The 23,306-nt window shown below is 36.9% G+C and overlaps 2 protein-coding genes across 2 annotated transcripts in view; one reads left to right on the top strand and one right to left on the bottom strand.

Annotated features, from left to right (window-relative positions):
* ADAT3 (adenosine deaminase tRNA specific 3) overlaps positions 1-1,527 on the bottom strand; it is an 11,771-nt gene extending 10,244 nt beyond the window's left edge. The window contains exon 1 of the mRNA XM_053718804.1: positions 1,411-1,527. The gene's annotated coding sequence lies outside the window, so the exon portion shown is untranslated. The remainder of the gene's footprint in view (positions 1-1,410) is intronic.
* Positions 1,528-1,681: 154 nt separating this feature from the next.
* The window catches only part of ERGIC2 (ERGIC and golgi 2), a 61,470-nt gene continuing 39,845 nt past the window's right edge, over positions 1,682-23,306 (top strand). The window contains exons 1-5 of the mRNA XM_053718805.1: positions 1,682-1,787; positions 2,171-2,344; positions 12,222-12,330; positions 14,443-14,489; positions 14,582-14,652. Of these exons, the coding sequence (XP_053574780.1) occupies positions 2,239-2,344; positions 12,222-12,330; positions 14,443-14,489; positions 14,582-14,652 (333 nt within the window). The 5' untranslated portion in view covers positions 1,682-1,787; positions 2,171-2,238. The remainder of the gene's footprint in view (positions 1,788-2,170; positions 2,345-12,221; positions 12,331-14,442; positions 14,490-14,581; positions 14,653-23,306) is intronic.

The following is a 23,306-nucleotide window of genomic DNA, read 5'->3' as shown; positions in this document are numbered from 1 at the left end:
GTAGCTGCTGATTGGTTGCTGCACATAGAGGCCTTGTGTGATTGGCTCACACATGTGCATTGCTATTTATTCAACAAAGGATATCTAAAGAATTGAGCAAATTAGATAATAGAAGTAAATTGGAAAGTTGTTTAAAATTACATGCCCTATCTGAATCATGAAAGTTTAATTTTGACTAGACTGTCCTTTTAAAGAAAGATTTTGGGTTTAGTGGCCCTTTAAGCAGCTCTGCAGCATGTTTTGGTAATGTAAGGGTCCCATAATGTAAGCATTATTATACTACTGTGAATTTACTGACCATAGGAAGTATGCCTTCAATTTGCTACTGGATAGACATAGGCCTAGTTTCCATTGAGGTGGTAAAGTTTGGAAACTGGTGGTAATATAAAAAATCTCCATAGACGTTAATGGAGATAAATGTTTTTATTACAAGTTTCCACAATTTACCACCTCAGTGGAAACTAGGTCATAGTCAGCACTGTAAACTTATTATCTTTGTAATGTTTTTCTTTTATAGTCAACACACACAACTAGTTCTCAATATATTATGATGTTATGGTCATTGCAGAACTAATGGCTTTTATATATGTTATTACATGTACCATACGTGTGCAGACTGTGTAACTTGCACTATTGTCAGTTTATAATTTATATTGTCTGTACCTCTTTTCTGTTAAAGCTCCAATAAAAATTGTAAGTTAAATAAATGTTTCTAATTTTGTTTATGGATACATAATGTATACGTTATTTATTTTCATTATATGCATAAACTGCAAGATGGTGAAAGTGAGCAAACATAATTGTATCTTCTAATATTCAATTACAAGTTTTAATGCAAAACATGCATAAAGGAAAATGCTGTTGGTGGTTTGGGAAGTTGAGATGATGGAAAAGTAGAAAACAAAAATCTGTAGGATTTAGTAAATAATGTTTTGAAAATAACACAAAATCACAGTTTTGTATTTGGTATGGTTTTTTTCCTCCCTCATTCTTGCATGTTTCAAATAAAGTTTTTTGCTAAAATTGCTTGGCCAGTTAGTGTGTGTGTATATATATATATATATATATATATATATATATATATATATTTATTTATTTATTTATTGTATGTGCCTATATAGATGTGTCTGTGGCTTATATATATATATATTTATTTTAATGTGTGTGTGAGTGTATGTTTAATTCACAGAAAAGCAACAGAGACATCTAAATGTAGTGAAAGAAGTTCTCCAATGGATCAGCAGTGTAACTTAATTTAGTGAGCCAAACCTGCGGGGACACAAGATGACTGTGGACTGATCTAGCTGCTGCACAACTGCACATAGGATCCGATAACACTTTACAGCCATGGTTACCAACGCTCTCCCTGCTCCAATATCAAGTTAGGAGCTCTCTAAATTATCTTCTTACCACGCAAGAGTCCGTAATAACCGGTCACAATTTAATTGCTCTCAGTCTCTACCACGCTGCCTGCTACTTCCCGGTTTAGTGAGCCTAGACTAGACCAATCCCACTCACGTAATTGGCTAATCTGAGGAATTGGCTGATCTGCCAGGACACCGTCATACAATAAACACACGCAAGAATAATATAGAAATCGTCAGTCTTTTATTTAGCCTCATCAAACATGGTGACTTTACTCTTCGTCACGTGACTGTATCCAGCGTACGCAACTTTTGCTGACGAACCAGGAAGTGACGTTGTCTATACACAAGCTATGACCTTTGACCTTACTAGCATCAGTGTGTTACCTAGACCTGGGGGGTGAACCCCGAAACATTCAACCGGTGCGTATCTATCAGTCTCTCTTAATATTTGGTGTATAGCGTCAATGGTTAACGCTGCATTCGTTATATATTCCCACCATACAGCACTATAGAGCTAAGAGTATCGTTTATTATCATCTCATAGGCATCTACAGCTCTTTATTATATTTGTGGAACTGTAACAAACAAGTTGCAAATTGTATTTTACACAAATATTAGATGTACACATAGTTTCCATATTGTGTATATACAGCAAAACAATATTAAGTAGCCTCGTTGTGCTAATAGGGTTTTTCATGCACAACTGTTATGTGTTGTGTTTACCTAAAATGTATGTGAATACTTCAAACCACGTGAAAATCTGTGTAAACTGATTTCATAATATTCTCACATTTTGTATTCAGCTGCCTCCCCAGGTCCTGGTTTTCACCTCCTGTCACCTGTATATTATTTTACCTTTACAACTGGAAACATGAGGCGTCTAAATCGGAAGAAGACACTGACTCTAGTGAAGGAGCTGGATGCTTTCCCCAAGGTGCCTGAGAGCTATGTGGAGACCTCAGCAAGCAGGGGGACCGGTAAGAGGCGACTCTAGAGGGGGAGTAGGACATTTTTAACTTGATAATTTGGGTAATTTCTATTTTTTAAAGGTTATGATGAGAGCAGGTGCAGTTCACAGGAAAAGTTAGATTCTACTTAAAGGGACAGAAAAGTCAAAACTAAACTTTCATGATTCGACTAGAGAATTTAATTTAAAGTGATGGTAAACTCCGTTATTTGCAAATTACATATTTAGATTAGTTTATATAATAAGTATTCAACCGCATTATCAATTCATTATTTTTTTATGTATTTTAATGTAAATTTGAATACATTATCAAAACCTTGTTGCGCCGCATCTCTCTGCCTTGCTCCGCCCCTCTTAGATGTTTCACTGAGTATTGTCTGCGTTGATCTGGTCTCCACTCTCTCTACACATCAGAGGGTTTTTACTTGCTCGATGTTGGGATTGCGCGTTAATGCGCATTGCGCAAATCCAATTGCATTGAAGGAAGGACGAAAGATGGCAAAAGGGATATTACGTCACGTAGGGCTGGCGTTTTAACGGAACAGAGATATTATTTATTATATATATATATATATATATATATATATATATATATACAAGGTTTAACAATTACACTTTATTGAACATATATGCAAGACAAACATAACCATGAAGTGTTGTGTGGCAAATAAAAATAAATGGATTGGGTATATTCACTTCCAAAATCCAATTAATTAGAAATTATTGTACCACAGTTCACCTATTATTAAAAAGGAGGATGATACTAATGGCTAGTAGAACAATGGGGATAGTCACTTCCAAAATTCTAAGACTCAATAGTCATATATGTGTATCATCTCGCTATTAAAAATGGGGCTGATGGGCCAGGTAAGCATAGGTCCAATCTGAAATTCGAATGAGGATGAAGCTAAGTGGACTGAAATTCAAAGAGAATTTGGCATATATATGATAAATTTGCACCAGTATTCACACTGACTGCAAAATGGACTAATCTGCCCAGGGGAATTCTCATTAGTTAGCTTACATACCTACAGAAATAAACAGTGTACTAGTATAAGTGTACTCAGTGTGTTTGTGCAAACAACTGGTATCGATATCACTCTAGGTAGTTGAACTGTCTCACACTTACAAATTCTACATAGGGTATTATATAGAGGTACACCTGGATATAGGGTATCTATATTATGACTATATAGTAATGTGAGTAATGATCCCTTGGATATGGGTTCAGCGTATTGTAGAGTGATATATGTCTATTAGACTTGCAGTGATGAAAGTTACAGGCAGATATGCAGGGAATCATACGTATAATCTTGCATGAGCATTCACACTAACTGCAAAATTGATCTATGCGCTCAAAGGCGTCCTCCTGCCTGCGTACTGCTCTGATTGAACAGAGTTAGCCGATTTCTAACTTGATCCCTCAAAATAAACTTTATACTAGTAGTCCTTATCATTCACACAGCTCATTCATGATTCTAGATACTGTCAGTAAAATACTGCGTTATTATGCTTTTTCAATTTATAGCACTATGTATTAGCCCCTGGAGAAGGGCTCCACAAATTCTTTAGTCAAAGTGTATCTATAGCGGGTATTTGTTTGAACAAACCGCTATTAAGTTGCTGTGTTAGCTAGTGTGGACATGCCGATACCAGACCCCGCCCACCGACGCGTTTCCGTCACTAAGACGTGACTTCGTCAGGGTATAGGGCCGGCCCAGCGTAGGACTCCGCTTCTTATGCAGTGTCGTTGTCAAGGTAACATGTTTGTTACTTCGTTTCATTGGCGGAAGTGTAATACCGCATGGCCTCTGTGACTCATCATGAATGCTCTTCTAGATCGCAGTAGAGAGATCATAAATAGATAACACAAAGACGTAACAGATGTATTACGGTCTGTGATATTCTGAGGCTATGCACTATATAGAAGTACATAATTTGTAAAGATAATTTTATATGACTATCTGTGGGATGAATAATTTGTAAAACATCCCTTAGATGAAAGTAAAGTTATATTTGTCATAATCGTATATGCAAATTCATATAATACATTTGCTCTTATGACACCCCCGCAGATTTTAATGAGAGGGTATCAATATATCAAGGGGTACAGAATATAAATGCCAATGTGTTTTTGCAAATACTGTGGATACCAATATTGCCTTATTTTCCGCACAGTAGTCATTAACATATGTAAATGCTCTCATCATCTAATCATTTATTCAAAAATGGTATATATTGGCTATTATGTTAGAAACGGGTGAGGAAGTGTGGTGAGGTCCCCACCTGTTAATAGACCATGGCTTGAGTGGCATTTACAGTAAATTATTCCATGCTTCCCAAGATATATTATAAAAAGCATTTATAAGATATTGCCTCATTCAGTCCTTTGGGTGCAGCGGATTGTAATTCGTGAATCCATCTACATTCTTTCTGTAATAACATCTTTGTTATATCGCCTCGTCTGTCTTTTACTTTTAATTGCTTTATTGCAAAAAAGAAAATGTCATATATATGTCCCTGGTGTGTACTATTCATATGTTGTGCCACCGGTACATTCCTGTTCCATTTTATATCGCCTATATGTTCCAGGACCCTAGTCCGTAACTCTCTTGAGGTTTCACCCACATAGATTTTGGGGCACTTGCACATTGCAACGTAGATAACTCTTTTTGATCTACAGTTTAAAAAATCTTTGATCTCATATTGTTTATTGGTATGGGGATATGTAAAGATTTTTGTTGGAGTCATGTTTTTGCAGGCTTGGCATCTACCGCACTTATGGTAGCCCTTTGTCTCTCTCAGCCAAGTTCTTGGTTGATCCTTAGAATAATGACTATTTATAAGGATATCTTTGAGGTTTCGTGATCTTCTATAGGTTATCAAAGGTTTGGTGGTGAGTACTTCTCTTAGTTCTTCATCCTCGTGTAGTACATGCCAGTGTCTCTGGAAGATGTTTCTAATGTGTACATTTTTATCATCATAAGTTCCAATGACTCTTATGGGTTGCGGCATGTTTGTTTGTGTGCCTTTTCCCATTGCTGGATCATCCAAAAGGGAGGATCTCTCAAGGGCTTTCGCTCTTTGATAAGCTCTTTTTAAACATCTCCCTGGGTATCCTCTCTCTCTGAATCTTTTCCTTAGTTCCCCAGCTTCTGTTTCAAAGTCCAATTCAGTGCTGCAATTGCGTCTGGCCCTCAAATATTGGCCATATGGGATGCCCAGTTTTTGTTTTTTAGGGTGAAAGCTCTCCCATTGTAGAAGGCTGTTGGTAGATGTCTCTTTCCTGTACAGTCTGGTATTTAATATACCATTTGTCTCTTTTCTTATTTCCAAATCCAGAAAGGAAATTTGTGTCATATTGATTGTAGAAGTGTACTTCATCCCATCTGTATTGTCATTAAGCCACAACATAAAGTTGTTGAAATCATTTTTGGTGCCAGTCCACAGTATCAGAACATCATCTATGTATCTAATATATAGATCCATAAATTTCATGTATGGATTTATATCTTGATTTAAGATGCTTTTTTGTTCTATCCACCCCAAAAAAAGCTATTAGTAAGCTAACTGACTGTTTTTGGTGTATTGTACACAGATGGGAGAATTCCCCTGGGCAGATTAGTCCATTTTGCAGTCAGTGTGAATACTGGTGCAAATTTATCATATATATGCCAAATTCTCTTTGAATTTCAGTCCACTTAGCTTCATCCTCATTCGAATTTCAGATTGGACCTATGCTTACCTGGCCCATCAGCCCCATTTTTAATAGCGAGATGATACACATATATGACTATTGAGTCTTAGAATTTTGGAAGTGACTATCCCCATTGTTCTACTAGCCATTAGTATCATCCTCCTTTTTAATAATAGGTGAACTGTGGTACAATAATTTCTAATTAATTGGATTTTGGAAGTGAATATACCCAATCCATTTATTTTTATTTGCCACACAACACTTCATGGTTATGTTTGTCTTGCATATATGTTCAATAAAGTGTAATTGTTAAACCATGTATATATATAATTTAGTGTATAATTCTACACTTGGCTTAAATGCCACAAATCCTCCCACTTTTCCTAATCTTACGATTATCATTATCAGTGATTTAGTTCACATTCACAAATTTGGGACTTGGGTGGTACTAAGTTAGGTAGTAATGGCCGGCTACCTATCTTCCACCATAGATTTTGACCAATGGAAACTAGAAGCAGAGAGAGTATTCACTCTAAATGTTGGGAATGTATGTCCACAAGCAACCAACATTGAAGAAGCCTTTAAAAGTATTGCAAAAATAATGAAAAAAACAAGTTAAATCATTCTGGGAAGTTTTCAGTCTAGAAAGCTATGTCAAAAACAAACTTATCCCTAGAGGACCGAGAATTCAGTTGGCACCCTCTTTTCATATATCAGATGAAAACTTTGTATTGAGATGGCAAGAAATTCTAACACGATGTTCTCTAGATCTAATGAAGCTAACCTTAGAATATGAGAGAAAACAGTATGATCAGCTAACTAAATTAATAGATGAAGCAAAGATACAAACTAACAAGTTCATTAGTCATAAAGATTTTGAGACATTGGATGTGAAATTAAAATTTCATATAGATAAACTGAAAGAAGAACTCAGTGAGGCAAAAAATAGAAAATTACAAAGGGATTGGTCTGATCACCAGAAAGGAAATATTTATAAGTCAAATCAGAAACAAAGGAATTTCAGATATACACAAGAAGTAGTAATAAGAGTATAACCTCTGATAATTCCACCACTGATTCTGAACCCTCAGATGAGGAGGCCACTCAAAGACCAGTAATAACCACAGCCATAGCTGAACCATCAATAACAAGGATTTTTTTTAGAGAAAGATCTGTTCCCCCCAAAGAGAACGATACGAACGAGACAACAAAACAAATCGAAACCCCCAAACAAACAAAAGTAAATATGGATAATTTACAAATCATTAATTTAACAGATACACCCCTAGCAAGGGAACATCATACATTGTTGGCAAAAGGATCAACCTTTATACCAACTCTACACTATGACACATTTAATTGGATCAAAGACACTCACCTCTTTGCCAGAAAATTGGCTCTACACAAGTTCCATAAAATGACCAACACTACTTAAATGATATGGGTATTGAACAAGAAGATCATGAAATGGTTAACCTGATGTTGACACTACTAAATGAGAATGAAGACACATCAAACACAAGGAAAGAAAGTGTGGTTAAACCAAAAAGCAAATTCATGCCATCTATCTCCAAATACCCAGTAATTGATAAATTTGTCTCTCTAGTGACAACAGAAATAGAGGGATTAAACCCAAGGAGTAAGATCAAAAAGAATCTTAGCTATAAAGAACGCAATGCCCTTAAAGATTTACAAACAAATAAAGAAATCACTATCAAAAATGCTGACAAGGGCGGTAGTATGAACGAATGTGTATAGAGATTCTAGAGAATGTAGAAAATTACAAAGTTCTATCTAATGATCCAACAGAAAAATTTGGTAAAGAATTAAAATCACTATTGGACAGAGGTCTTCAAGAAAGAGTGATAACAAAAGCAGAACATCTGTTTATGCATAATACTGCACCAAGAATTGCAACCTTCTATAGCCTACCAAAAGTCCATAAAAATATGGAAAAAAACCCCGGTAGACCAATTGTCTCTGGCAACGGGTGTCTTACAGAGAATGCTAGCATATTTGTAGATAAAAAATTGAGACATTTTGTATACACTCTAACGTCTTATGTCAAGGATACTAAAGATGTTCTGAAAAATCTAGCAGACAACAGAGTAGAGGATACTACATTTTTAGCTAGCATTGATGTTGAGAGCTTATACTCCAACATCCCACACAATTTAGGCTTAGAAGCTGTTGCATTCTTTCAGAGAACCATTAACCCTAAGGGGAATGAGGAGGAGGATTTTATTATTGATCTTCTGGACTATGTATTGAAACACAATTATTTTTTGTTCAATACAAAGACATATTTGCAAAAACGGGGCACAGCAATGGGCACATGTTGTGCCCCAACCTATGCAAATATTTTTTTGCGGTGGATAGAACAAAAAAGCATCTTAAATCAAGATATAAATCCATACATGAAATTTATGGATCTATATATTAGATACATAGATGATGTTCTGATACTGTGGACTGGCACCAAAAATGATTTCAACAACTTTATGTTGTGGCTTAATGACAATACAGATGGGATGAAGTACACTTCTACAATCAATCTGACACAAATTTCCTTTCTGGATTTGGAAATAAGAAAAGAGACAAATGGTATATTAAATACCAGACTGTACAGGAAAGAGACATCTACCAACAGCCTTCTACAATGGGAAAGCTTTCACCCTAAAAAACAAAAACTGGGCATCCCATATGGCCAATATTTGAGGGCCAGACGCAATTGCAGCACTGAATTGGACTTTGAAACAGAAGCTGGGGAACTAAGGAAAAGATTCAAAGAGAGAGGATACCCAGGGAGATGTTTAAAAAGAGCTTATCAAAGAACGAAAGCCCTTGAGAGATCCTCCCTTTTGGATGATCCAGCAATGGGAAAAGGCACACAAACAAACATGCCACAACCCATAAGAGTCATTGGAACTTATGATGATAAAAATGTACACATTAGAAACATCTTCCAGAGACACTGGCATGTACTACACGAGGATGAAGAACTAAGAGAAGTACTCACCACCAAACCTTTGATAACCTAAAGAAGATCACGAAACCTCAAAGATATCCTTATAAATAGTCATTATTCTAAGGATCAACCAAGAACTTGGCTGAGAGAGACAAAAGGCTACCATAAGTGCGGTAGATGCCAAGCCTGCAAAAACATGACTCCAACAAAAATCTTTACACATCCCCATACCAATAAACAATATGAGATCAAAGATTTCTTAAACTGTAGATCAAAAAGAGTTATCTACGTTGCAATGTGCAAGTGCCCACACTTCCTCACCCGTTTCTAACATAATAGCCAATATATACCATTTTTGAATAAATGATTAGATGATGAGAGCATTTACATATGTTAATGACTACTGTGCGGAAAATAAGGCAATATTGGTATCCACAGTATTTGCAAAAACACATTGGCATTTATATTCTGTACCCCTTGATATATTGAGACCCTCTCATTAAAATCTGCGGGGGTGTCATAAGAGCAAATGTATTATATGAATTTGCATATACGATTATGACAAATATAACTTTACTTTCATCTAAGGGATGTTTTACAAATTATTCATCCCACAGATAGTCATATAAAATTATCTTTACAAATTATGTACTTCTATATAGTGCATAGCCTTAGAATATCACAGACCGTAATACATCTGTTACGTCTTTGTGTTATCTATTTATGATCTCTCTACTGCGATCTAGAAGAGCATTCATGATGAGTCACAGAGGCCATGCGGTATTACACTTCCGCCAATGAAACGAAGTAACAAACATGTTACCTTGACAACGACTCCATAAGAAGCGGAGTCCTACGCTGGGCCGGCCCTATACCCTGACGAAGTCACGTCTTAGTGACTTAGTGACGGAAACGCGTCGGTGGGCGGGGTCTGGTATCGGCATGTCCACACTAGCTAACACAGCAACTTAATAGTGGTTTGTTCAAACAAATACCCGCTATAGATACATTTTGACTAAAGAATTTGTGGAGCCCTTCTCCAGGGGCTAATACATAGTGCTATAAATTGAAAAAGCATAACGCAGTATTTTACTGACAGTATCTAGAATCATGAATGAGCTGTGTGAATGAAAATGACTACTAGTATAAAGTTTATTTTGAGGGATCAAGTTAGAAATCGTCTGACTCTGTTCAATCAGAGCAGTACGCAGGCAGGAGGACGCCTTTGAGCGCATAGATCAATTTTGCAGTTAGTGTGAATGCTCATGCAAGATTATACGTATGATTCCCTGCATATCTGCCTGTAACTTTCATCACTGCAAGTCTAATAGACATATATCACTCTACAATACGCTGAACCCATATCCAAGGGATCATTACTCACATTACTATATAGTCATAATATAGATACCCTATATCCAGGTGTACCTCTATATAATACCCTATGTAGAATTTGTAAGTGTGAGACAGTTCAACTACCTAGAGTGATATCGATACCAGTTGTTTGCACAAACACACTGAGTACACTTATACTAGTACACTGTTTATTTCTGTAGGTATGTAAGCTAACTAATGACTGTTTTTGGTGTATTGTACACAGATGGGAGAATTCCCCTGGGCAGATTAGTCCATTTTGCAGTCAGTGTGAATACTGGTGCAAATTTATCATATATATGCCACATTCTCTTTGAATTTCAGTCCACTTAGCTTCATCCTCATTCGAATTTCAGATTGGACCTATGCTTACCTGGCCCATCAGCCCCATTTTTAATAGCGAGATGATACACATATATGACTATTGAGTCTTAGAATTTTGGAAGTGACTATCCCCATTGTTCTACTAGCCATTAGTATCATCCTCCTTTTTAATAATAGGTGAACTGTGGTACAATAATTTCTAATTAATTGGATTTTGGAAGTGAATATACCCAATCCATTTATTTTTATTTGCCACACAACACTTCATGGTTATGTTTGTCTTGCATATATGTTCAATAAAGTGTAATTGTTAAACCTTGTGTATATATATAATTTAGTGTATAATTCTACACTTGGCTTAAATGCCACAAATCCTCCCACTTTTCCTAATCTTACGAATATTATTTATTATGTCATTGTAAGTAAATGGCTATATAATGTATAAAGTGAAAATTTGTGTGCACATTTAAGAAGAATGAACAAGATTGATCATATATTCGGTCAATAGTGAGTTTTCCATCCCTTTAAACAACTTTCATATTGACCTCTATTATCTGATTTGCTTCATTCACTTGGAATCCTTTGTTAGCTAGCTGCTGATTGGCAGCTGCACATATAAATATGACTTTGAATTGTGTTCATCTAGCTCCAAGTAGTGAACTACTGCTCCTTCATTAAAGGATACCAAGAGAACAAAGCTAATCAATATAAGTAAATTGGAAAGTTCTTTAAATTTGTATTTGTATGCTCTACCTGAATCATAAAAGAAACATGTGTTTCATGTACCTTTTAAAAATAGTAATGGGGAATTACCTATTGAATTAAAACCTAAAGATACACACAATATTTCACGGCTATAAAAAAATAAAAATATCTTCTTGTGACAGAGGTTGACACATGTATAGGAGGTTTATATACAGATATGTAAAATAATCCAGAAGAAGGTTTAAGAGCTGTGGCTGCTGTTTCCTGTGATTTATAGATACTAGGACGTGAGGATTGTAGCTGACAGTGACTCAGGCCAGTTGTTCTCAGTACACATCACATCTAATCTGACATGGAAGTATGTGCTTTAGAGGTAGAAAAACTAAACCCTCTTGTCTATTCTCATTAAAATTGTGGAATAGGTAATAAAGGGATAATCTTTTTAAACAATAACAATTCTGTTGTAGACTGTCCCTTTAAGCAATTAACCCCCTTTGTGGTCAATATACGTGAGATGTTTTTAGTGATAAGTATTTGATGGGTTAGCAAAGCCATTTTGAAAAATATTCTAAAATCTAATTTTATAATGGACTAAGATGGCTACAAATTTGTAAACTGGTTTATCACACCACTCACCATAATAACCCACGTGAAAATTATGTTAAGATTGGAACAGACATCATATTTGTTTCTGGCAGAAGGTTTATAAGTAATAAGGTCTAATATAGCCTCAGGACATTGTTTCTCTTGCTTTTTAATAAATAAATACATCAGTTCAGTATATTTACTTTAGCCTTACTCCTATGTCTCTCTCTGTAGTGTCTCTTTTTGCGTTCTCATTTATGGCTGTCCTTACTATCATGGAATTCTTCGTTTATCGGGATACCTGGATGAGATATGAATATGAGGTGGACAAAGATTTCACCAGGTGGGTTTTTTATTTGCCTCCAAATATATAAGTAATGTGAAGATTGCACACATCCATTAAAGGGACATTAAGCAGTAAATACATACTAGATATAATGATTATCCTGACAATAATAAGTAGACGCGTTCCTACTAACTTGTTTAAATATTAAAAATTAGTTTAAAGGTTTAGGAATTCCCTGTGTTTAAAAGACTTACACCACCTCTGCTGAGGCCAGTTAGGGACATTTATAAATTAGTTACTAGAGTGACAAATGCAGTATTTAAAGGCACAGTCAATATTAATAACATCAATACGTTTGCTGCATCTAAGTCTTTACAACAGGTATTGTTTCATTACCCCCTAAAAGTATTAAAACTGTTATTTTTGTATTCTTTTACTTGCTAAAGTTCTCTTCAACTTGTGCCCCGGCTTCCCTTTGGTTACTTTTTATTTATTTAAAGGGACAGTGCACCCTATTTTCCCAATAATTTGTTCCCAAAAATCCATATTACCTGCTGTAGTGTATTGAACTGATTACAAATAAATACTTTACCTTTATTTCAGTATTTGAAATAGCCGATTTTACCTGCAGTATCCTTACCTATACTGAAAGTTTCTATACTTTTCTATTGGCTATAGAAAGTTGTGTAAATATAGTCTGCAAAAGAAATCACACTCACAGTGGGGATTAGGAGAGAATTTTCATAATTGTTCTTTTTAGTATTGGGCTTTGGTATAGAGACATAAATAATATAAAGAAGCATTTGTGTGTACAGAAAGTGATAAAATAAAGAGATCTGATTTCTCTGCAAGAACAACCTATTTTAATGGGTGGTGGTTTTAAGAAAAAAAAAAGAGCTATTTCATATAAAAAAAGAAAACAAAATAAGTAATTTCTCATACATTTTATACCCTGCAGCTGGCATAACAAGTCATTGAAAACACATTAAGGGAAAACCAATTTTACAGTAAACTGTCCCTTTAAAAGAGCAGCAGCTAGCAGTTCTGTCAATCCTATGGAAAACACCCAGCTTCTAGAATTCATATTGCACACAGAGATAGATCTGCCATTGTCTTCACTCCTGTGCTCACCTCACGGGTTTGTTTAGTGAAGTTGCTGCACATGTGTGTGAACTGTGCTTACTTGAGTGGAGGAAAAACATTTGGGGCGGGGGTTACCTACTTTTAGGCATAACCACTCCCTGTTTATTTTAGTAATAATTAAAAAAACAAAATGGCATCCAGGGGGAAGCTGGGGGTATGAGTCAAAGTGGACTTTAGCTAGTAAGAACACTAAAGTCAAAATTAAAGGGACATTCCAGTTGAAATGCACATAAATGAATTACATATTTAAATAGAAACATATTTGCAATATACATTTATTGACAAAAATGCTTCTAGTTAAAGTTATAACTGTTTTAACATTAACCTTTTCCTCTGCACGTGAAGCATTGCTAGATATTCCCAGTGTATCATCATTTTAAATACTGCAGCTCCTCAGAGCACCAGTGGGGCTTGTATCATGTCAGCAATTGACAAATTTAGTCATTACCAGATGATATTAATACCTTAGACTCTCTGAGCAAGTGCTGGGTTTAAAATGATGGTGCACTGTGCATACTTACACTTCTGAAACCGCTAAAATGCTTCTATTCAATAATCTCAAGGATTGAGTTCGTATTTGTTCTTCTGTACCATGGTCAAACTGTCTGAATATTGTATGTTGCAACTTGACACAATAAAGTTTCTTTTTGGGAATTTTGTCTGGAAAGTGCATTACAAAGTTTACAAGAATTTAATCTTCACACAGCTTATTGTCATGATATCCCTTCATTAATTCCCTCTGCAATACTCTATAATTAGTACCTGTAATGTGTTTTTGAAATGATAATTTTAGCACACAACCACTGACTTTCACCACATTGTGCAACTACATTCATGTTCTGTTTGTGTACTTTCTTATCTGTCATGTTGTTAGCTTAGTCTATGCTATGATTATACTCTGGACCGCTTGCAGCCTATAAGGAATAGATTTGGACAGCCTTGCCTCAATGTATCTAAGATTGGGAGTGAGGAGACATAAGAGATTGCTGTTGTATGACTTATGTGCTTCTTTGTCTTGTCTTTTAGTAAAATGCGGTTGAATATAGACATTACTGTGGCAATGAGATGTCAGTGTAAGTATTGCATTTTTTTCTTGCAACTTTGAAACGATTATATTTTGTTTATGTGTTGTTGTTGTTGTTGTTATTAATTCTGTCTTCTATAGATATTGGAGCTGATGTATTGGATCTGGCTGAGACTATGGTGACCTCAGCAGAAGGGCTGGCATATGAGCCGGTAAGTATCAGCTGGCAAGCGCTTCATCTTGACACAAATATATTCATAAAGGAGGACATCAGAGATAGATATGCTTATTAAGGGCTAGATTACGAAAGGAGCTCAAAATTGCGCTTTCGCCAGCTCGATATCTGTGCGCCACTTAGTAATACCAGCCACGCAAATGTGCACTGGTATTACAGGTTAAGCGCAATGCCTGGAAACATTGTGCTCACAAGAGCGTGCTTCCATAGGCTTTAATGGGAGCTTCGTTCTGATGCTGTGAGACACGGCAGGGAACCTAGCACAGCGCAGGGGGTAAGTCGTGCAGCAAATGTACAATATATATGTATATAAGCATATACATATATATTTCAAGTAAAAACACAGTCCCCATAGACTTCAATGTAAAGGCACTTTTCAGTGCCTTTTTTTTTTTTTTTTTTTTTCTCAACACCCCACATCCCCTCACTTTAACCCCTTGTAACTGCTTTGTGCAGTTATTTAACCCCTTAATGACCGCAGCACTTTTCCATTTTCTGTCCGTTTGGGACCAAGGCTATTTTTACATTTTTGCGGTGTTTGTGTTTAGCTGTAATTTTCCTCTTACTCATTTACTGTACCCACACATATTATATACCGTTTTTCTCGCCATTAAATTGACTTTCAAAAGATACCATAATTTTCATCATATCTTATAATTTACTATAAAAAACATTATAAAATATGAGGAAAAAATGGAAAAAAACACATTTTTTCTAACTTTGACCCCCAAAATCTGTTACACATCTACAACCACCAAAAAACACCCATGCTAAATAGTTTCTAAATTTTGTCCTGAGTTTAGAAATACCCAATGTTTACATGTTCTTTGCTTTTTTTGCAAGTTATAGGGCCATAAATACAAGTAGCACTTTGCTATTTCCAAACCACTTTTTTTCAAAATTAGCGCTAGTTACATTGGAACACTGATATCTGTCAGGAATACCTAAATATCCCTTGACATGTATATATTTTTTTTTAGAAGACATCCCAAAGTATTGATCTAGGCCCATTTTGGTATATTTCATGCCACCATTTCACCGCCAAATGCGATCAAATAAAATTTTTTTTTCACTTTTTCACAAATATTTTCACAAACTTTAGGTTTCTCACTGAAATTATTTACAAACAACTTATGCAATTATAGCATAAATGGTTGTAAATGCTTCTCTGGGATCCCCTTTGTTCAGAAATAGCAGACATATATGGCTTTGGCTTTGCTTTTTGGTAATTAGAAGGCTGCTAAATGCCCCTGCGCAAAATACGCGTATTATGCCCAGCAGTGAAGGGGTTAATTAGGGAGCATGTAGGGAGCTTCTAGGGTTAATTTTAGCTTTAGTGTAGTGTAGTAGACAACCCCAAGTATTGATATAGGCCCATTTTGGTATATTTCATGCCACCATTTCACCGCCAAATGCGATCAAATTAAAAAAAACGTTAATTTTTTCACAATTTTAGGTTTCTCACTGAAATTATTTACAAACAGCTTGTGCAATTATGGCACAAATGGTTGTAAATGCTTCTCTGGGATGCCCTTTGTTCAGAAATAGCAGACATATATGACTTTGGCGTTGCTTTTTGGTAATTAGAAAGTCGCTAAATGCTGCTGCGCATCACACGTGTATTATGGCTAGCAGTGAAGGGGTTAATTAGGTAGTGTGTAGGGAGCTTGCAGGGTTAATTTTAGCTTTAGTGTAGAGTTCAGCCTCCCACCTGACACATCCCACCCCCTGATCCCTCCCAAACAGCTCCCTTCCCTCCCCCACCCCACTATTGTCCCCGCCATCTTAAGTACTGGCAGAAAGTCTGCCAGTACTAAAATAAAAGATTTTTTTTTTTTTAAAAAGAAAAAAAAAAAAAGCATATTTACATATGCTGTGTTTAGGATCCCCCTTAGCCCCCAACCTCCCTGATCCCCCCCAAAACAGCTCTCTAAGCCTCCCCCTCTGCCTTATTGGGGGCCATCTTGGGTACTGGCAGCTGTCTGCCAGTACCCATTTTTCACAATCAAATATTTATTTAATTTTTATTTTTTGTTATTTCCCCCCCCCCCCCCCCCCCCCCGACCAACCCCCACCACCTAAATACCGAATAAGGTGTTTTTTTTTAAAATTACTTGTCCCACTTTTATTTTGGGACACATTTTTTTCTGTAGTGCAGCGGTCCCCACCCGGTCCCTGCCCCGGCGCGCCCCCGCGCGCCCCCGCGCGCGCCCCCTCGTGCACGTGCGCGCGCCCCCGGACTTGCACGCCCACGATCCCGCCCCCCTCCACATGACAAGGGCCATCGATGGCCGCCACCCACCTCCCACACCGGCTCCCACCCACCAACGATACCGGCCATCGATGTCCGGTGCAGAGAGGGCCACAGAGTGGCTCTCTCTGCATCGGATGGCCATCTAAGGTTATTGCAGGATGCCTCCATATCGAGGCATCACTGCAATAACCGGAAAGCAGCTGGAAGCGAGCAGGATCGCTTCCAGCTGCTTTCCACACCGAGGACGTGCAGGGTACGTTCTCAGGCATTAACTGCCTTTTTTCTGAGGACGTACCCTGCACGTCCTCGGTCATTAAGGGGTTAAAAAAAAAAAAAATACTTTTTTTTTTTTAAATAAAGGAACTGTACGCTTTTTATTTTGGGGGCAATTGGGGACATTTTTTTTAATTAACCAGAGGTCTGACCTCAGGTTAATTGCCTTAGCGCAGAGTGCTACTGCGAGCTTGCGGTAGCATTAACCAGCCACTTGTGGTGGCATGTTATTTAATGTGTTCGCCCATAAACGTGCAAGTTTGCCCCTTTACGGGCGCATGTTAATTTAGCACTTCACTTGTAATCCAGCCCTAAGTTTGAATTACTCAAACTTGGAGATTACAATACAGTCGGGTGTTGAGGAAGGTACAGGCAGAAGATTGCAAATGTTATGGCATCTCCTGGTATTAAAGTGAAGGACAATTTGCGGCTAATGGAATACTGAAATGTATTTAATCACCATTCTAGTCGCTAACTTTGTTTTTCACTTTACATATTAGTTTTTATATAAAATTATATATTTGAAAACTTGCCATTTGCATTCCAACTACTCCCCTCCACCACTTCCTTATTCAGTAGTAGTGACGTAGCGAGCGTTCCTACACGCTCTCTCTGTCTGTTCCTAAGCGCGTGCACAAGATTAACATTGAAAATGTGCATGCGTATGTCCATCTGAATCGTGCATGCGATTGTGTTTTTTTGTATGCATGCGTTAAATTGAGTAGTTGGCAAATTCCGTATCGGTACACATGATTACAGCATATTTAGTGAAAACTTAATGTTACTTACTTGTAGCGAGATCCTTATGATTGTTGAGATGTATCCAATCTACAAATAGGAAAAGGGATACGCAGGCACGTCTCATGAGCTAGCCTGACGACATATGACGCTGTTGAGGAAGTTGCGCATGCGCATCACTTAGTAGTGACATGGCGAGAAAGGGGCTGAGCGCCCTAGGGGGGAAACGGACATTGGAGAATTAGATCTTTGATGGCGGGCAGACGAAAATAGTGTAACGGAGGGTAAATAAAAGGTAAAAAATAGACAGTATGAGTGAAATGTATGCAAAATTATGAATGAACATCAACATGATTTCTAATAAACAGCATGACAGTGTGAGCGAGTCACCCGGACTTGACCTTCACTTAAAAGGGATATGAAACCCAAAATTTTTCAGAGTTAATTCTGTTTATCTGATTTGCTTTGTTCTTTTGGTATCCGGAGATGGTGGTAGCTAGCTGCTGATTGGTGGCTGCACATGCCTCCTCTCTTTGACTTAATGATTGTGTTCATCCAGCTCCCAGTAGTGCATTGCTGCTGCTTCAATAAAGGATACCAAGAGAATGAAACAAAATTGATAATAGAAGTACATTAGAAAATTGGTTAAAAATGTATGCTCTATATGAATCAAGAAAAAAACATTGGGGTTTTCTGTCCCTTTAAAGGGACATTAAACACTAACGGATAGATTACAAGTTTTGCGTTATGAGTGAAAAAGCTTCATAACGCTGCTTTTTCACTACCGCTGCTATTACGAGTCTTGTAGGTAGAGCTGTACCGCACACTTTCTTGGCCGTCACACAACGTAACTACCGCACCTTTCAAAATGTCCTTTTTCAATGGGACTTTAATAGCGCCCGTATTACGAGTTTGCCTGTCCGGCCAAAAAGTGAACGGTACAGCCCATTACTACAAGATCTGTACCGCCACCTGAAAGTCAGTAGTTATGAGTTTTATGCTACAAAGCTGTACCATAAAACTCATAACTAAAGTGTTACAAAGTACACTAACACCCATTAACCACCTATTAACTCCTAAACCGAGACCCTCCCGCATAGCAAACACTAAAATATAATTATTGGCCCCTAATCTGCTGCTCCGGACATCGCCGCCACTATAATAAACATATTAACCCCTAAATCGCCGCACTCCCGCATCGTAAACACTAGCTAAATATTATTAACCCCTAATCTGCTGCCCCAATGTCGCCGCCACCTACATACACTTATTAACCCCTAATCTGCTGTCCCTAACATCGCCGCAACCTACATTACTGTTAATTAACCCCTAATATGCTGCCCCCAAAATCGCCACCAGCTAACTACTTATTAACCCTTTGAGTGCTAATGACGGCTTTGAGCCGCTACAGAGTTTCCCACTCTGGTGCTAATGAAGGCTCAGAGCCGTCACTAGCACTCTCCCACCTTGAGGGAGATCTGGGGGCTCCTACCCCACTCTATAGGCACGATCGCCGAGGCTTCCCGTTTTGCGTGGTGACGTTGCGTGCAATAACGTGCTGACGTCACCGCGCAACTTTATTTATACTTAACAATGTTAAGTATAGGTGCAGGGGGCATGCTGCTTAGAAGCCTGTATCTCAGGCATCTAAGCAGCTACAGACCCCCAAGATCCACCATTGGTAAGGTAATCGCCTAACAACAGTGTAAGTCTTGGGGGTCTGAAAAGAAAAAAAAAAAAGTTAAAAAAAAATAAAAAAAAAACCTTAAAAAAAATCTTAGCACCCAGATGGGAAAGTGCTAAGCACTCAAAGGGTTAACCCCTTATCTGCTGCCCCCAATGTTGCCGCCACTATACTAAAGTTATTAACCCCTAAACGTAACCCTAACACCCACTAACTTTAACATAATTAAAATAATTCCAAATAAAAATTACAATGAATACCTAAATTATTCCTATTTAAAAATTACCTGTAAAATAAAACCTAAGCTAGCTATAATATAAATAATAGTTACATTGTAGCTATCTTTGGTTTTATTTTTATTTCACAGGTAAGTTTGTATTTATTTTAACTAGGTAGACTAGTTAGTAAATAGTTGTTAACTATTTACTAACTACCTAGGTAAAATAAATACAAAAGTTACCTGTAAAATAAAACCTAACCTGTCTTACAGTTAAACCTGACATTACACTAAAATTAAATAAATTAAATTAAAAAAATACATTTATCTAAATTACAAAAAATAATAAAAACTAAATTACACAAAATAAAAAGAAATTATCAAATATTTAAACTAATTACACCTAATCTAATAGCCCTATCAAAATAAAAAAGCCCCCCCAAAATACAAAAACCCCTAGCCTACACTAAACTGCCAATGGCCCTTAAAAGGGCCTTTTGCGAGGCATTGCCCCAAAGAAATCAGCACTTTTACCTGTAAAAAAAACAAGAAAACGGTGTTAGTGATCACAGCGCCAAAAAGGCTAAAAGGTATGTACACACAAACGTATAGGAGGACTAGATAGATTTTATAGATTTTATTTAATACAGAATGGTATAAAAACAATGCTGGTTGAAATAATAATAAAAAACGGTATATCTGATTCTCTTCTTGGAGGTTTAAAACAGACAAGTTAGCCGGCTATTAGAGAAAATTGTTACATTAACTCCGCTGGCAACAATGTTAAAATAACGTTAAAATAACTCAAAATGATACTTAAAAATACAACCTAATACCTAAAAACAGCCGTACAATTAGACCCTTTCCCCAAAGGATTGGGTGGACTAGGGTATAATTGTCCTTGAGTGGGCGCGGTCAGAAACCCACTACTGATTCAAACCTTTGAATAGTGGCAGCAATATTTATTGGTGACACTATTTAAAAGGCTATAGAACTGATAAATAAAGTGCTAAAGATGGAGCACAGTAGATGTCAGTGAAGCTATGGATCCATATCTATAAATTGGCCGCAGTAAAGATTCAGAAATGAGAGTGCTTGACAGAAGCCGCACTCGATATGGAATCTATGACACTGACCCCTGGCTACAAGGGTTGCTGCGATACCGAAAAATGTTAGATATATAACACAAGGTGGTGAGTGTAAACTACAGAGAAATACTAAATTGCAATACAAAATAATAATAACAGGGGTAACACAGATCTATACAACAGTGGGATCGTGTAACAAGTGTGTGCAACAAGTATGTGCAAATGCAAAGATTCAAAAGTAAAAAATGCTAACAATAATACCACAATCGTGTACAATGGTAAAAAAGTTAAAAAAGTGTGCAAAAAAGGTAAAAAAGTTAAAAATGGTGACAAGGAGCAATGCTGTGTGGAACAAAAATGTGTGATTGAGCAATGTCAGTGAAAAATCTGTGCGTTAACACTAGAAAAGTCCAGATAAACTCCTGCTGTAATAAGAAAAGCTCCTGCTGTTATAAGGAAAAATGTGGAGTATAATAATAATTAAAACGTTCGTGGTGGCTAAGTTTGTTGGTGAAAAAATATAAACAACCTCAAAATCCAAAATAAACCCAAAAGTCAGTTAAAGCAAAAAATATTCCACTGTGAATTTTATTCCATGTGAGAAAATTTTTTTGATTGCTGAAGGAGGATCATCCAAAGGAATCCTTTGGGGAACTCAGCTGGGTCTGTGAAATATCGATGATCCCTTTAAAATCCTCACAGTGAACAGCATTACAGCTGAATCTGTCCCCAGTGTGCAGCCTCACAACATGCCTTGTGTGCAGATCAGGTCTGCACACAAGGCATGTTGTGAGGCTGCACACTGGGGACAGATTCAGCTGTAATGCTGTTCACTGTGAGGATTTTAAAGGGAACATCGATATTTCACAGACCCAGCTGAGTTCCCCAAAGGATTCCTTTGGATGATCCTCCTTCAGCAATCAAAAAATTTTTTTCACATGGAATAAAATTCACAGTGGAATATTTTTTGCTTTAACTGACTTTTGGGTTTATTTTGGATTTTGAGGTTGTTTATATTTTTTCACCAACAAACTTAGCCACCACGAACGTTTTAATTATTATTATACTCCACATTTTTCCTTATAACAGCAGGAGCTTTTCTTATTACAGCAGGAGTTTATCTGGACTTTTCTAGTGTTAACGCACAGATTTTTCACTGACATTGCTCAATCACACATTTTTGTTCCACACAGCATTGCTCCTTGTCACCATTTTTAACTTTTTTACCTTTTTTGCACACTTTTTTAACTTTTTTACCATTGTACACGATTGTGGTATTATTGTTAGCATTTTTTACTTTTGAATCTTTGCATTTGCACATACTTGTTGCACACACTTGTTACACGATCCCACTGTTGTATAGATCTGTGTTACCCCTGTTATTATTATTTTGTATTGCAATTTGGTATTTCTCTGTAGTTTACACTCACCACCTTGTGTTATATATCTAACATTTTTCGGTATCGCAGCAACCCTTGTAGCCAGGGGTCAGTGTCATAGATTCCATATCGAGTGCGGCTTCTGTCAAGCACTCTCATTTCTGAATCTTTACTGCGGCCAATTTATAGATATGGATCCATAGCTTCACTGACATCTACTGTGCTCCATCTTTAGCACTTTATTTATCAGTTCTATAGCCTTTTAAATAGTGTCACCAATAAATATTGCTGCCACTATTCAAAGGTTTGAATCAGTAGTGGGTTTCTGACCGCGCCCACTCAAGGACAATTATACCCTAGTCCACCCAATCCTTTGGGGAAAGGGTCTAATTGTACGGCTGTTTTTAGGTATTAGGTTGTATTTTTAAGTATCATTTTGAGTTATTTTAACGTTATTTTAACATTGTTGCCAGCGGAGTTAATGTAACAATTTTCTCTAATAGCCGGCTAACTTGTCTGTTTTAAACCTCCAAGAAGAGAATCAGATATACCGTTTTTTATTATTATTTCAACCAGCATTGTTTTTATACCATTCTGTATTAAATAAAATCTATAAAATCTATCTAGTCCTCCTATACGTTTGTGTGTACATACCTTTTAGCCTTTTTGGCGCTGTGATCACTAACACCGTTTTCTAGTATCTGTTCTTTTGAGGGGATTGGTTAGACCCCTTTTGTGATTCACAGCTTAAGGTATATCTTAGCGCTGATATATCATATTATTCTATACTGTAAAAAAAACAAAACAAACAAACAACCCCCCAACAGTAAAACCCACCACCCACACAACCAACTCCCCCAAATAAAAACCTACCTAAAAAAACCTAAGCTCCCTATTGCCCTGAAATGTGCATTTGGATGGGCATTTCCCTTAAATGGGCATTTAGCTCTTTTACGGTGCCCAAAGTCCCTAATCTAAAAATAAAACCCACCCAATAA

Source organism: Bombina bombina, chromosome 6 (assembly GCF_027579735.1).
Source record: "Bombina bombina isolate aBomBom1 chromosome 6, aBomBom1.pri, whole genome shotgun sequence".
Lineage (NCBI taxonomy): Eukaryota > Metazoa > Chordata > Amphibia > Anura > Bombinatoridae > Bombina > Bombina bombina.
This window is presented reverse-complemented; position numbering and strand designations above follow the sequence as displayed.